Here is a 13474-nt window from a genome sequence, read left to right on the forward strand (position 1 = left end):
ATGCATAGTTTGCTTAGCAGTTAAGGTGAAGTGCACCAAGTTCCTGAACATGTACAGAAGGAGAGATAAACTTTAAATAGAACTTTGTCAACCATTTAGGGAAAAGGGAAAAATCTGTTCATCTAAAAAGGATGCATATAAAAAATATCTTCACTCAAAGCAAAATTACATGACTCCAAAAGTATTAGTCAAACAGAGAAAAACAGAATAACAGATTTGGCTGCAAAGCACCCAAATGTGGTATCAGCTACAGAAGCTAATCTGTAGCTGATACCATATTAGGTCAAAACTTTTTTTTTTATTTAACTGCAACGCACTGTGACATATTGTCCATTTATAGAATCGATAATATACAGAAAATCAGAATATTCAGGCCCTTGAGACGTTTAAAGCTGTGTTACTGTGTGTCGATACATTCAGGATCAGCATTCAGGATCAATCATCACTGAAGATAAGGTTGTGTTGCATGTTTAAATACGCTGAAGAATCAAATAATTACAAAAACATTAAAGTCCAAACATGATTTATGAAACTGAAGCACTAAAACATCACATAGTTATGTTTTTTGTGACTTTAATGGTACCAACTACATGGTACACAGTGAACCGAGTAAAGTTCTCAAAGTCAGAACCTGACTTTGTTCAAGAGGTGCTATGTGGTACATGAAACCCTGCTTCACCCAGGATTAATTGCGAGACAAGGCAAGCCGGCTGCTTTGTGATCAGAGCAAAGGTTACTTGGCGCCGAACAGTGGTGAAAATTGGAAGGTCAGTTTAATATACCGGGGGTAATACAAGTCTGTGAATAGTTCTGTCTGAAATGAATGAAAATTGTTGTTTTAATGGTTATTGAGTCAGATACGTGGCGGTAATGTTTGGTTTATCTAAAGGTTTTTATCTGTTATTGTGTAAATGGGTTTGGCTGTAATTTAAGGACAGATTCTAATATATCTGCAGTGTGGGGACTATAAATCTGATGGGAGTTAAATTTTTTTATAGCTGTTTTGCACAATATGCTTAACTAAGTGTTGGGATCCAGAGGTTTGCCCTCCAGAGGGCGACGTGGATCCCTTCCTGAGGGTTTCTGCTGTCGGTTGGGATCCAGAGGCTTGCCCACCAGAGGGCGCCGTGGATCCTCTCCTGAGAGCTGGTGCTCATTTGAGGCAGCTGTTTCCCATCTGCTGATTATGCTCTCCCTATTTAAGCTGGGTGAGAGCTTCCCTCTGAGCCGGATTGTTAAACAGTTTTTTGTTAAGCAAGCCTGTGCCACCCTGCCTGTTCTGACCCTGTAAACCTGTTTTCCTGTAAACCTGTAAACCTGAACCTAACCTGCCTTGTCCTTTCTGCCTCCCAGGTAGAAACCTGTGTTCATCCAATAAAATATTGGACTTTTATCCTGCCTCTGAGTCTGTGAGTTCTGCATCTGGGCTAGTAATCCTGCTGGTCATGACACTAAGTATGTTTTGTTGTTGAATATTAGAGATTTTGTGCTGATGAAGGTTCTCAGTCATCCAGGTCAAAGTCATTCCGTAAAAATTCAAAAAATATCCACTGGACTTGGTTTTGAAGATTTGAAGACGTTTCGCCACCTCTCCAGGAAGCTTTCTCAATTCAAATGAGATTTTGCACATATATTTTTATACATACATTGTTTAGATTTACTTATATATTTCTAACCCTTTTATAGAATAGAAAATCCCTTTATTGTCCCACAATGGGTACATTTACAGCAGCAGAAAGATTATTGAAATGGTGACACAAATGTGCACCTTAGAAAAATGTATAAGAATAACATAATAGGGAAGAGTTAAAATACAAAAAATACAATTCTGTAAAGTGTTATAACAATATAAAACTGGAGAATAAATAACCAATATGCAGCTATGGACATTTTTACAGTAATGGATATTTGAAAATAGCAGCAACATCAGAGATGTGCAGAATGACAGCAGCAGGTTATTTAACTGACTAAGGTTTCTATCATTACATTTGATTTGATTTGTTCCTGCTCCCGGTGGTTGGCACCTTTATTCCACTCTGGATTCTTGTGAGTGTAGTCTTTGTTCACTTTATAATAAAAAAATACATAAATAAACAAACAGTTTTGAAAACTTCGGTATTCATTCTTTTCCTGTTTTGTGTGTCAACATTTACGTTTGCTAAGCAACAGAGCATACAGCGGTAAAACCTGCTAAAGGGTAGACCTGTTTGAATTCACAGCCAAAACTCTTCTGGTCTCCTTATTTTCAAGGACTTCGAAGGATCCAGTCTAGGTAGACCGCGTCCTTGGAGGATGCAGCCCAGGATTTCGAACAGAGCCCTTGATATGGCACAACTGTGAGGTGGGATGGATTATCTCAGCAAAGAAGAAGTGCTCACTATCATAGTGTTAGTGTGGTTTGTTAACAATATTTGAGGGAAATGGTTATATTGTGTATGTGAAAAAAGTTTTAGATCTTTGAGTTCATCTCCTAAAAAAATGGGAGCATAACCACAAGTTTGCAACCAAAGTTGAATTTATATTTTTGTTGTGTGTAGATATTAATAAGCTCCAAGGCCACTGTTTGTAGGAATCCAGTCTGTGTGGGTTGTGTTTTTGTGTTTTCCCCCTCCACCACCAGGTGGCGCCCTGTTCTCGTTGGTTCTCCCACACACCTGCGGCTGGTTGGCTCATTACTGAGGATTTCTTAAGCGGTGGACTGTCACTACTCCAAGCTGAGTTTAGCTGAGGCTAACTGAGTCTTTGTTTCTCTGATTCTAACATGATTTTTGTCTTTTGCCTTTTGGCAGGAAGTCATCCTGCATACTGGATGTTTGGCCTTCTCCCCCTGGAAGGATTGTTTGAGTTTCACACTGAGCAAAGGAATAATCTCCACACGTCCGGTTCAAGTTCTCCAGGAAATCTAAGTGGCAGCCTGCTCCATTGCTCCTCAGGAACCAACCCAACCAAAACCTGTCTGCCCTCCAACAAGCCCCTCTATCTCTGGAAAAACCCACAATGACTGCATTCTGGGAAGAAACCTTTCTCCAGAATCGTGAGTCCCGTTTATCTCTGTTTTTGCAAGACATCGTTCAAAGTTCCCATGGACCCTGAACTAACCTCTGTGAACTTCCCTTCCCACTTCCAGTTCCAGTTCACCAGATCTCTGAGTTTCCCTGAATCCAACCCATTTAAACTCCTCAATAAACCTGTTTAAGTTTTACTCTGGTTTTCTCTGAGTGGCTTTCTGCATGTGGGTCAGATCTCTTAAAAACGTTATGACACTATTTAAATAAAAAAAATTGTTGGTAACCTGTTTATAATTCATGCACCAAGACTGTTTTACACTCTAAAAAATATATAAAAACGGGACTCAATAAATTAAATGTCAAGACAATATTTAACATTTCACTTCCTTCTTTTAATAGTATGCTTTACGTGGGAATTAATAAATGCTTCAAAGTCTATTTCCAGAGGGCAGCAGGGAAAATAATCCATGGTGGGGGTGTGAGGGGTCATTTTTGATATAACGGGCTTGGGACATGCAGCACTGGGATGAAATATCTTTAATTGAGGGAAGAGGAGCCCAGATGATCTTCTCTGCTGTTCTCACCACTCTTCTCACCTTCTTCCAGTCTGAGGCGCTGCAGCCTCCACACCATACAGTTTGAGAGCTGGTCAGAACGCTCTCTATGGTGCTTCTGTAGAAGGTGGAGAGGATGGGTGGGGGCAGGTGGGCTCTCCTTATCGTCCCCAAGAAGTACATGCGCTTTTCTGCCCTTTTGACCAGTGAAGTGTTGTTTACATTCCAGTTGAGGGTGTCTGTGATGTGCACCCCCAGGAATTTGGTGTTGTTGACCGGTTAGGCCGGTTCTTTCTGAAGTTCAAGATGATCTCCTTCATCTTCTCCAAGTTCAGGATCAGGCTGTTATCTTTGCACCAGTCCACCAGCTGCTCCACCTCCTCTCTGTAGTCCAGGTCTTTGTCATCTCTGATAAGGCCCACCACCTGGGTGTTGTCTGCTAACTTCACGATGTGATTGGTGGTGAACCTGGGGACGCAGTCATGTGTCATCAGGGTGAACAGCAGGGGGCTCAGGACGCAGCCCTGATGGGAGCCTGTGCTTAGGATGATGAAATTAGAGGTGTTCTCTCGGACCTGGACTGACTGAGGTCTGTTGGTGAGGAAGTCTAGCAGTCAATTGCAGAGTGGTCTATTGAAGCCCAGCTGTTCCAGTTTGCCCATCAGATGCTGTGGGATGATGGTGTTAAAAGCTGAACTGAAGTCCAGGAACAGCATCCGCAAATGGGTGTTCTTCTCCTCCAGGTGTGCCAGGCACAGGTGGGGAACAGAGGAGATGGCGTCCTCAGTGGAGCACATACGTCGGTAGGCGAACTGGAATGGGTCGAATGTTGGTGGCAGACTGGATACTATGTTTTCTTTAACCAGCCTTTCGAAGCTCTTCATCATGAGTGGAGTCAGTGCGACAGGCTGGTAATGATTGAATGAGGTGACCTGAGGCTGCCTGGTGGCAGACTTGAAGCATGCTGGCACTACATATTGGTCCAGTGAGGTGTTAAAAATGTAAAAAATAAAAGGTTATCAGGCCCTGGGGCCTTCCTTGGGTTGACTCTCCTTAGAGTTTTCCTCACTTCAGCTACGACCAGGTTTAGTGCCTGCTCCCCCTGGTGTGGAACGGCTTTCACTGCCGGATTGCTGTTTAGTGCCTCAAACCTTCCAAAGAAGTTGTTCAGTTTATTTAGGAAGTCAGTGTTTTGCTGCATCTACCGCGGGGGTGGGTGTGTTGTAGTCTGTGATCGTCTGAATGCCTTCCCGATACTAACTATATACATAAATAGCTAATAATATAATACATATTAATTTAAATACCAATTTAATACCCTGTGCAATCATCCTGTTAAATAGGAGACTTCAGGGAGAAAAAGTGTCTTCCACAACCTAGAGCCAAGTCAGAAAAATTCTATTATAAATTTCATTCCGATTAAAAGGTAAGTCATTGTACGTTTAGACACTGAAAAGATGTTTTAATCAGGTGGAATTAAGGTACCTTTTCAAAATATGTAAATTAATAAGTATTTAGAATCAAGACAAAACATGGAAGCAAGCTTTAAATAACATTTATTAATGTTAAATTAATGCTAGAAAACAAATATTTTAATTTAAGGTCAGACATAGATAACACTGCCTAAAGGTCAAATCAATATAAGAGCTACTAATAAATTTCCCATTTATGAAAAAAGTGTAAGAAATCCGATGGGTTTTATTGGTAGTCATGCAACTCACCTAAGTTCCAGAACTTGCTAAGTGAGATTGTAGGAATCTTTTATATTGAAAAACTGACATGAGATATCTGAAAATGTACAAATGTCCCTGATGAATAGAAACATATCCTGGAGCATTTCAAACGGTGGTTAACTTTGCTTAAAGGAATCTATTCTTAATATGTCATTCAATCAAGCTGACATTCAGCTCTGATATTTCATTGAGACTCTTTTTTATGGGATTGATTTTGTTCTGTCCTGAGTTAATCCATTATAGTTTTTTTATATAGCACACATTACATCATTAGCTTTTGCACCCCTACATTGTACTAAATCAGGTTTACAGGCCCTTTGCCATCACCAGCATTCTCAGGGGCAAAACATCTTCCACCCATTCTCCATTTGAATGTAGCATCTTGTTCCACAGATTGACTTCGGTCGTTGTTGAATCCATCCATGCAACATCAACACCATAACTCTTTCCTGCAGAAAAAAAAAAAAAAAACACGTCAGAGATCTAAAACTTCCCCATGATAGGTCTGATAGGGTTTAGGCAGGCTCAGAGAATCAGAACGCTGGATATCTACGGGCCAAAAGGTTTCAATAAACTAGCACTTTCAGCTAGTCAGGATGTAGCTTAAGCTGCACCATGTGGACTGAATTAGTAATCAGGCAGAGGGGAAATGAATTTCAACAGATTAGCTAATCGGACAGAATATTAACAAACATTGGCAATCTGTTTTGTTTTGTTTGTTTTTTATGTGTGTGTTTTGAATTTAAAACTTTGTGGTGGGAGCAACTGCTGCCTGGTGGGGCACATTTAGGGCTAAGGTCTGAATTGAGTTTAGGTCATGGTTAGGTATGAACCCATAATAGTTAGGAACTACTGTGAAACGACAGCCTAACTTTTGCATAACGACAGTGTAATGCCCATGGGCATTACAAAGCATCTGTAAAACTGCCCCCCTCAGGTGCAGGAGGCACCAAGAGGTACCCGGCCTGAAGTCTGGAGGAGAACTGACGGTTTCCTCCTGTGAACCCCCTTTATACCAAAACGCTGCAAAGACACCATTATACAGTAGCTGGAAGTTAGAAACGAGTTCAGCGCTCGTCTGGAACACGTCAGATACGTTGATATGCATTCCAGAGAAGTTCTTGATAAGCAGTGTTGGGCACGTTACTTTGAAAAAGTAATTAGTTATAGTTACTAGTTACTTCTCCCAAAAAGTAACTGAGTTACTAACTGAGTTACTCCACAATAAAAGTAACTAGTTACTAGTAAAAGTAACTATTGCATTACTTTTGCATTTCTCGCCCCCGTAAACCTCACCACCCGGCCCCCACCTTCTCGCCGTGTGTTTCCAAAGCCAGCTGAATAGAGCGGAAGACAAAGACAAGAACCTGCAGACAGTTTAGCATTTATTGCAACTCAACGTAAATGACATCAGGGGGGAACGCCATGTGAAGGTTTATAACAGGACATTCAGATCCGGTGAGTATATGAAATTAATAACTGGGGATGTCTAATTCTGAAATCCTGTGTGTTTGGGTTGTTATAGATACTGCAACATCTATCTATCCATCTATCTATCTAGATGTATACTCTGTGTGTGACATAAAATATGGATCTCCATCCCTGCCACAAAGGCCATCAAATAATGTTTAAAATAAAAAAAAACAGTAGGTTGAGAAGGCAGAGTATCCATCCATCCATCCATCCATCCATCCATCCATCCATCCATCCATCCATCCATCCATCCATCCATCCATCCATCCATCCATCCATCCATCCATCCATCCAGATTTCTCCCTTTCTCCATATAGGCTATCATTTCTGGCTGTTGTCAGGTTCATTTGATCGTTCCCGCTCTCCATAGTTCTCCTGTGGCGCGAGCACAGGGCGACTGTTGCGCGCCTTTAGCGAGCATGCGCGTTTCCTGTCGCTTGCGCGGTGACTCTTGCCGCCTGCGCTGTGTGGAGATGCAGAGGAAACCGTTATGTGATGGGGAAACGCAGCTCTACGTAACACCGGTATTTCCATGTGGAAAACGCTGTTTTGCTGCTGGAGTCATCCTCACTCTCCATCTCTCTGTGTGTGCTGTACGTTAACACCCACCAGCAGAAACACCCACCTATTCAACTGACAGATGGATTCTCATCCTCCCCTCTCTCATGACAAGGCGCGCACCTCTTGATGACCTAAAATAAATCTTTAATATCTCTTAAACAAAAGTAGCACAAACAATATTTTTTTCTGCACAAATCTGCACTAATGTTGCACTAACCATTCAGTCTATTTGCAGAGTTTTTTGACGTGGGTGGGGTGTCAGCTTCACGCAGCGGCGCACGAGTCCTATCATGAAAAAAGGCTCATTGTGCGACCTGAGTAACGCGCAGTAACGGGGTGCCTGCAATGGTAACTGCGTTATAGTTACAGTCAAAGTAATTAGTTAGATTACTCGTTACTAAAACAAGGTAACGGCGTTAGTAACGCCGTTACTTTCAACGCCGTTAGTCCCATCACTGTTGATAAGTTACGCATAAGCTGGACACCACGACTTATGAGTAACTTACACTTAACGTTAGTCAGCAATATGATAACTTACCTGTAACTTATGGCACATGTATGGCATACGCTGTCACACGTCGAGAAATTTTGAGTATGCAGTATGTCAACGTCTTTCAGCGTACTTCAGCGCAATCTTAACTTACACAAAACTGACCCATAACTTATCCAATGTATGGCGGGGTTTTTGCCAGATTTTTTGTACATCAGGCATACGCTGGTCGAAATCGTCAAGGTGTGACAGGGCCTTTAGGCTATAGAAATGGTACAGTAAAAGTCAGGCATAAATTGTGAGAGTCAATTCTCCAATCTTGTGAGAATTTTTTGTGTCGGGCCGTGTTTCAGCCTTATTGTGTGTTCTGTGTCAGGTAGTACATTGATTATTAGCAGGAGGTACTCGTACCCCTAGTGGTCCAAGAATGAGTGCAAGGTGAACATAAAAATATTATTATAGGGGTACATTAAAATATTTTATTTCTCAGGTATTAAAATTAAATAAGGCTGTAATCGGTTCTGCTTTGTGAGGACCCGACTAAAAGATAAAACAAGCTTTTATCAACAAAAAAGTATGTTTTGTTCATCTTGAGCTTTGACCCACATCCAAAGGAGGAGATACGTACAAGTTGCATAGATTTGGAAATGTGAACAACAACACAGAAAAATGGGATTTCACAAAAAAAAATCGGAATTGAGCACTAAGGCCCGCAGTGTGAGCTATGTGTGTTTATATCTTCTTCTAGAAACTGCAGAGAGATTACCTTACTTTTTTGTACAAGATAATTTTCCCCTTTCCTCACTATTTTCTGATTGATTCTTTCACAAATGACCTCTGTAAGACCTCCTATATGATACTGATGAATACAGCCTTTGTTCAAAATAATATTATGTTGTATGAATGTATTTATCTATTTATGTTTGAAAAAATAACTGGTCAATACATCTAATAAAGTTGTATTTTGCTGTTGTAAACCCTATGCATTCATGGCAAATAGTTATAATATTGATTAAAACTGTAATGTACACTTAAAGACTTTATGTATCAATATTTTATGGTAAAAATATATTCAATTAAAGATCTAATTGTTCAATCTTAAAACCACATGTAAAACAGGCAAGTTGTTGGAACAAGTGCAGTCAAATAAATAACATATAGTATTCTGTATTTTATGCAGATAACTAAATATGAACAAGTGCTATAATGTGACCCAATCATAATAGGTGTCAGGATTTTTTACAACATAAAAAAAAAGTACAAACGCATTACACAACCTGTCCCAGGTCCAAGTCTCACACCACCTATGAAGTGGTTGTGAAGCCGATCGCGATCCCACACTGTGATTTCCACACAGGCCTGTCGAAGGTCCTCTGATTGGAAGCCATCGTACACCATGGTGTGGTTGAACAGAGGGTTGGCTGTTCTCTTTACGACCCGGGTCTTCTGCTGGCTTTTTCGACTTGTGTCAGGAAGTACAGTGCTGCAGTAAGATCAAAGCAATGAAAGTCTTAAAATTAGAGGAAACCAGTGGCACAGCAAGAAATAAGTTAACAAAAAAAATTATATCCATATTAGCAATATCTACAAAACCCTTCTTATAATACTATTTTTTTTCCAAATAACTGAGATGAAGTACTAAATTTACTTAAGGCAAGATTGCTCCCAGCTGAGGTATGAATTAACCTGAGACTAGTTTTGTATTACAATTAACAAACTTATCCTGTTTGGGTTGCCTTGTTTGTTAGTTTTATTACAAACCAGAGCAATAATATGCTGAATAAAACCGAAATTATCACTAAATATGTAATTTCTGTATGAACCCAAACCAGTTATGTCTGCAGTTTTCCCTTTTGTAGTTCCAAGTAGAGCTGTGCAATATGGCTAAAAATGGCCTGTACTGTATCAAAAATGTATCACAAAATAATATTTCATTTTAGTTGATACTGGTTGTAAGATTGGGTGGAGGTTTTCAGGACCCAAATGCAAAGATGAGGAGGCAGAGATGAGTTTTGCTGATTTAATTGATAGTCTGTAAACACACATGAGGAGCCAGGAAACAACAGAGCAACAAAACAAAAACAGGAAACCAGAACTAAAGCAGGTTTAACAAATTCAGATTCAAATTCGCAACTCTAAATTGATCTCGTCTAAAGACGGGAACTCTGAGTGTGGGGCGACAGTGGCGTCGGATGTGCGAATTTGCCCTGAAATCGAAGGATTGACGGTTCAAAACTTTCAGTGTCGTTGTGTCCTTGGGCAAGACACTTCACTTCACACACTCCTGCATTGTCTACTGATGGTGGTCAGAGGGCCCGGTGGCGCCAGTGTACGGCAGCCTCGCTTCTGTCAGTGAGCCCCAGGGCAGCTGTGGCTACAATGTCGCTTGCCACCATCAGTGTGTGAGTGAATGGGTGAATTACTGAATGTAGTGTAATGCGCTTTGGTCATCTCTCCTGACTTGATAAACAGTGCTATATAAGTGCAAGGCCATTCACCATTTGGTTTCACAACAGCTGCTATCAATTAGTTCAATCAATTTTATTTAGGTCCACTCAGAGTGGACGAGCGCAACAAGTATGAAAAGCCATTATCAGTGGAGTACCGATTTGACGAGTCACCATGACGACAACAACAGGCCATAGGAAGTGCCATTAGAACTAGAGATTTTAATGTAGAAATGCAAAAAATATAAAAAGGAGAATGTGTCTAAAAGACAGAAAAAAAAGAACAAAGGAAAGGAAGGTGGTGAAATAGAACATTGTTGCTCGAGTTAATGCATAAGTTTATATAAAACGGTCTATGGCAGGCCAATTAATAATATATTTTCTAAATTAGATTTTTGTCGAGGAAAATGAATTTTAGAAAGTAAAAAAAAAGATACTAGTAAGAATTAAGTTTTATATATCTAGAAATGTTTCATTATTTTAATCGTCCGTTTTCACATTTATCAGCTTGACCTAAAATGTATTTATATCTGAACAACATTTTTTCATAGTTAAAATAATACAAATATTGACCAGTAAGGAGAAGTATGGAATCATCATTTAGACAAAAAAAAATGTTTTTTTTTTAGATATCAGTAATACATATTCAGTAAAACTAGTACATATCAAAAGCGCTTGCCAGGTGTTGTTACCGTGAAAATATTATGGGATTATTTCTTGAATGGTAGTAGATCAATGTATCTATTTATGCGAAATCTTCTGGCAGTAGGTGAGGAAAAAGAATAAAAATGTTGTTCTAATGTATAGAACCTGTTCATCATCTCATGGGTTCCTCTTCATGTTGATTCAGTCTTCTTTTACACACTAAATACTAAGTGGCTGTTTGCAGTTTCGGATGTTATCATCCCAGATTATGCCAGTAGACTCAGTAGGTTGTTAGCATCGGTTGTTATCATCCTAACCCTAAAGTAATTCCTTTTCCCCCATGGAATTAATAAATCTATTTATGTGTAATCTGAAAATAACCTCAGTAGTTCTTCCTGCACAGTAAATATAACTAAATAAAAATAAAATGATCCGCAGCTTACTCATATTAAATTAACCAAAAACAATGAATCTCTGTCTTTAATTAGATCCTGATCAAACAGATATGCAATGTTTTTTTTTAAACCAATGTGTCTAAAGGACCAGGTGAATGATTTTGTTTTTATGCATGACTACTGAAGAAAACGTGCTTCTGACCAGGTTAGCTCTGGGGAGAAGGTTACTACTGTGACTGAAACAGAGATTGAAGAAACTCTCTTTGTAAACCGGAATAGTCAGAGTTTCCCTGTTTTCAGGTTTAGACAATCCCAATACTCTGATGAAACTGATAAGCTCCACCTGTGTAGGCTACCCAGGTTCCCCACCAAGATCCTCTCAGGAAGAGATGCATTATTAGCTCTAACGCACACACAAGGGAATCCTGACTCTGGTAAAAATTGATTTGGGCTTTTTTTTTATACCCATTTTGAAAAAGGACCAAAGAAGAAAGGACATACTTGAAAATGTAACCCCATTTAAACATAACCTTCACCTCTAAAAGAGGGCAGCCTTAGCTCCAGCCTTACTTGGCTAGGCCGTGAGATGTTGAGAAGCAAAATCTTTCTCTCCCTCTACATGCCCCAGAAGACTTAGGCTACGTTCACACTGCAGGCCTTGCTGCTCAATTCAGATTTTATTGCGAAGTCCTATTTTTTTTTTTTGCATTGCCGTTCATATTTCCAAATATATGCGACTTGTATGTGATCTCCTGTGTGAACTGCAGTCATACAATACAAGTGTCCCGTTACAGGCTAGCGTGCTCTGTGTTTGCGGAAGTAAACATAGATGGTAGTGCCGCCGCACATCTAGTCATCTTTTCCAACCATAAGAACTCATTCTTTTCAATATGGTTAAACATAAATACTGCTCTCTGCATCATAATCTGCCATGGTTGTAGTTTCTCTTGCCGCTACTGTGTAGCAAGATGCAGAATAGTGACCTTTGTCGGGTATTAATGGCGTTCAGGTCAGATGAATGCGACCTGGTCGTTCAGACAAAGGTCGCATTAGAAAAAATCAGATTCGTATCGGAATCAGGACCACATAGCCAAGTGGCCTTGGTCGGAGTGGAAAAAATCGGATCTGTGTTGTTCAGACAGCCATGGAAAGATAAGATCCAGGTCGCATATGGGCAGAAAAATCGGATTTGGGTCACTTCAAAGTGCGGTGTGAACGTAGCCTTAGTGGTTCTGGATTGCTGGTAGATGAAATTACTGATCATTCTATCTTTTTATTGATTGTGATTAGGTGTTTATCACATTATGCATTTTTTCCCACCCTTAGCATCTAATGGTTTGTTCCAAATCCCAAAACCCTGAGCCTTACTAATCAGCTTCACAACAATCTAGAAAACCTCCATACCACTTCACGAAGGGGTTGATTATGACTCGTCTGACTTGAGGAAGATCCTTGCAGTCTTTCACCCAAATCAGAAGTTCCCCAGCCTCTGTGGTTGAAATCCCCTTACCTATGGAGGAAACCAGTTTACACTAAGCAAAATTAACAAAAAACAAGTAGAGGACAACAGCTGAACGTTTATAACAACTTACTTTTAATTTTCTTTGGTATGAATCTCAAGGCTACTCTCATCTTTCCACCATTTTGTTGCAGACCAAAATGGGACCCTCTGATTACTTCCGTGGAGACCTGAAGATTGTAATACAGCTCAGTGAGATGTGATGTCTGCTACGACTCACCTGTATGTGGACAGAAATAATTACCTTGGCTTTTAATTTATATTCATTTATCTCTGCGTTTTTAAAGTCCCATTCAGACAAATTCAAATCCACATCACCAAGGAAGCTGTTCCGCCCAAAGAGGTCATTGTGCCACACTGAGACGATCAAAGTCTGCTTTTTCAGCTCCTCTAATGGGATTTTAAACTATTGAAAGAGAACAAAATCAATAGATCAGAGAAAAAGCTGAAGCAACAATTTAAATTGCAATGATAGGCAGTGTGTATGAGTTCTAAATGATATTCTTTAGGCTGGCATCTATTCATTGTTCCAAGAGTGAAGAGAAAAAATCGCTCTGTAGAGCTTGTTTTAGGTTTTCAAAAAGAGTTAATATCAGACATCACGCTTTGGTAGTACAACTAGACCATAAATAAAAAAAACCCAAAACAG

At 39.9% G+C, this 13474-nt stretch overlaps 1 protein-coding gene across 4 annotated transcripts in view; it reads right to left on the reverse strand.

Moving 5' to 3' along the window:
* Nucleotides 1-5111: 5111 nt before the first annotated feature.
* sytl2a (synaptotagmin-like 2a) overlaps nt 5112-13474 on the reverse strand; it is a 52876-nt gene continuing 44513 nt past the window's right edge. For 3 of the 4 annotated variants that reach the window (XM_038272096.1, XM_038272097.1, XM_038272095.1), the window contains 5 exons: nt 13070-13231; nt 12899-12995; nt 12711-12816; nt 9097-9302; nt 5112-5744 (listed from right to left, as the gene is read on the reverse strand). In XM_038272096.1, the coding sequence (XP_038128024.1) occupies nt 5602-5744; nt 9097-9302; nt 12711-12816; nt 12899-12995; nt 13070-13231 (714 nt within the window). In that variant the 3' untranslated portion in view covers nt 5112-5601. The remainder of the gene's footprint in view (nt 5745-9096; nt 9303-12710; nt 12817-12898; nt 12996-13069; nt 13232-13474) is intronic. The other variant, XM_038272098.1, reaches the window with a different exon arrangement.

This window comes from Cyprinodon tularosa, unplaced genomic scaffold (genome assembly GCF_016077235.1).
Source record: "Cyprinodon tularosa strain WSP-4 unplaced genomic scaffold, ASM1607723v1 ctg818, whole genome shotgun sequence".
Classification (NCBI taxonomy): domain Eukaryota; kingdom Metazoa; phylum Chordata; class Actinopteri; order Cyprinodontiformes; family Cyprinodontidae; genus Cyprinodon; species Cyprinodon tularosa.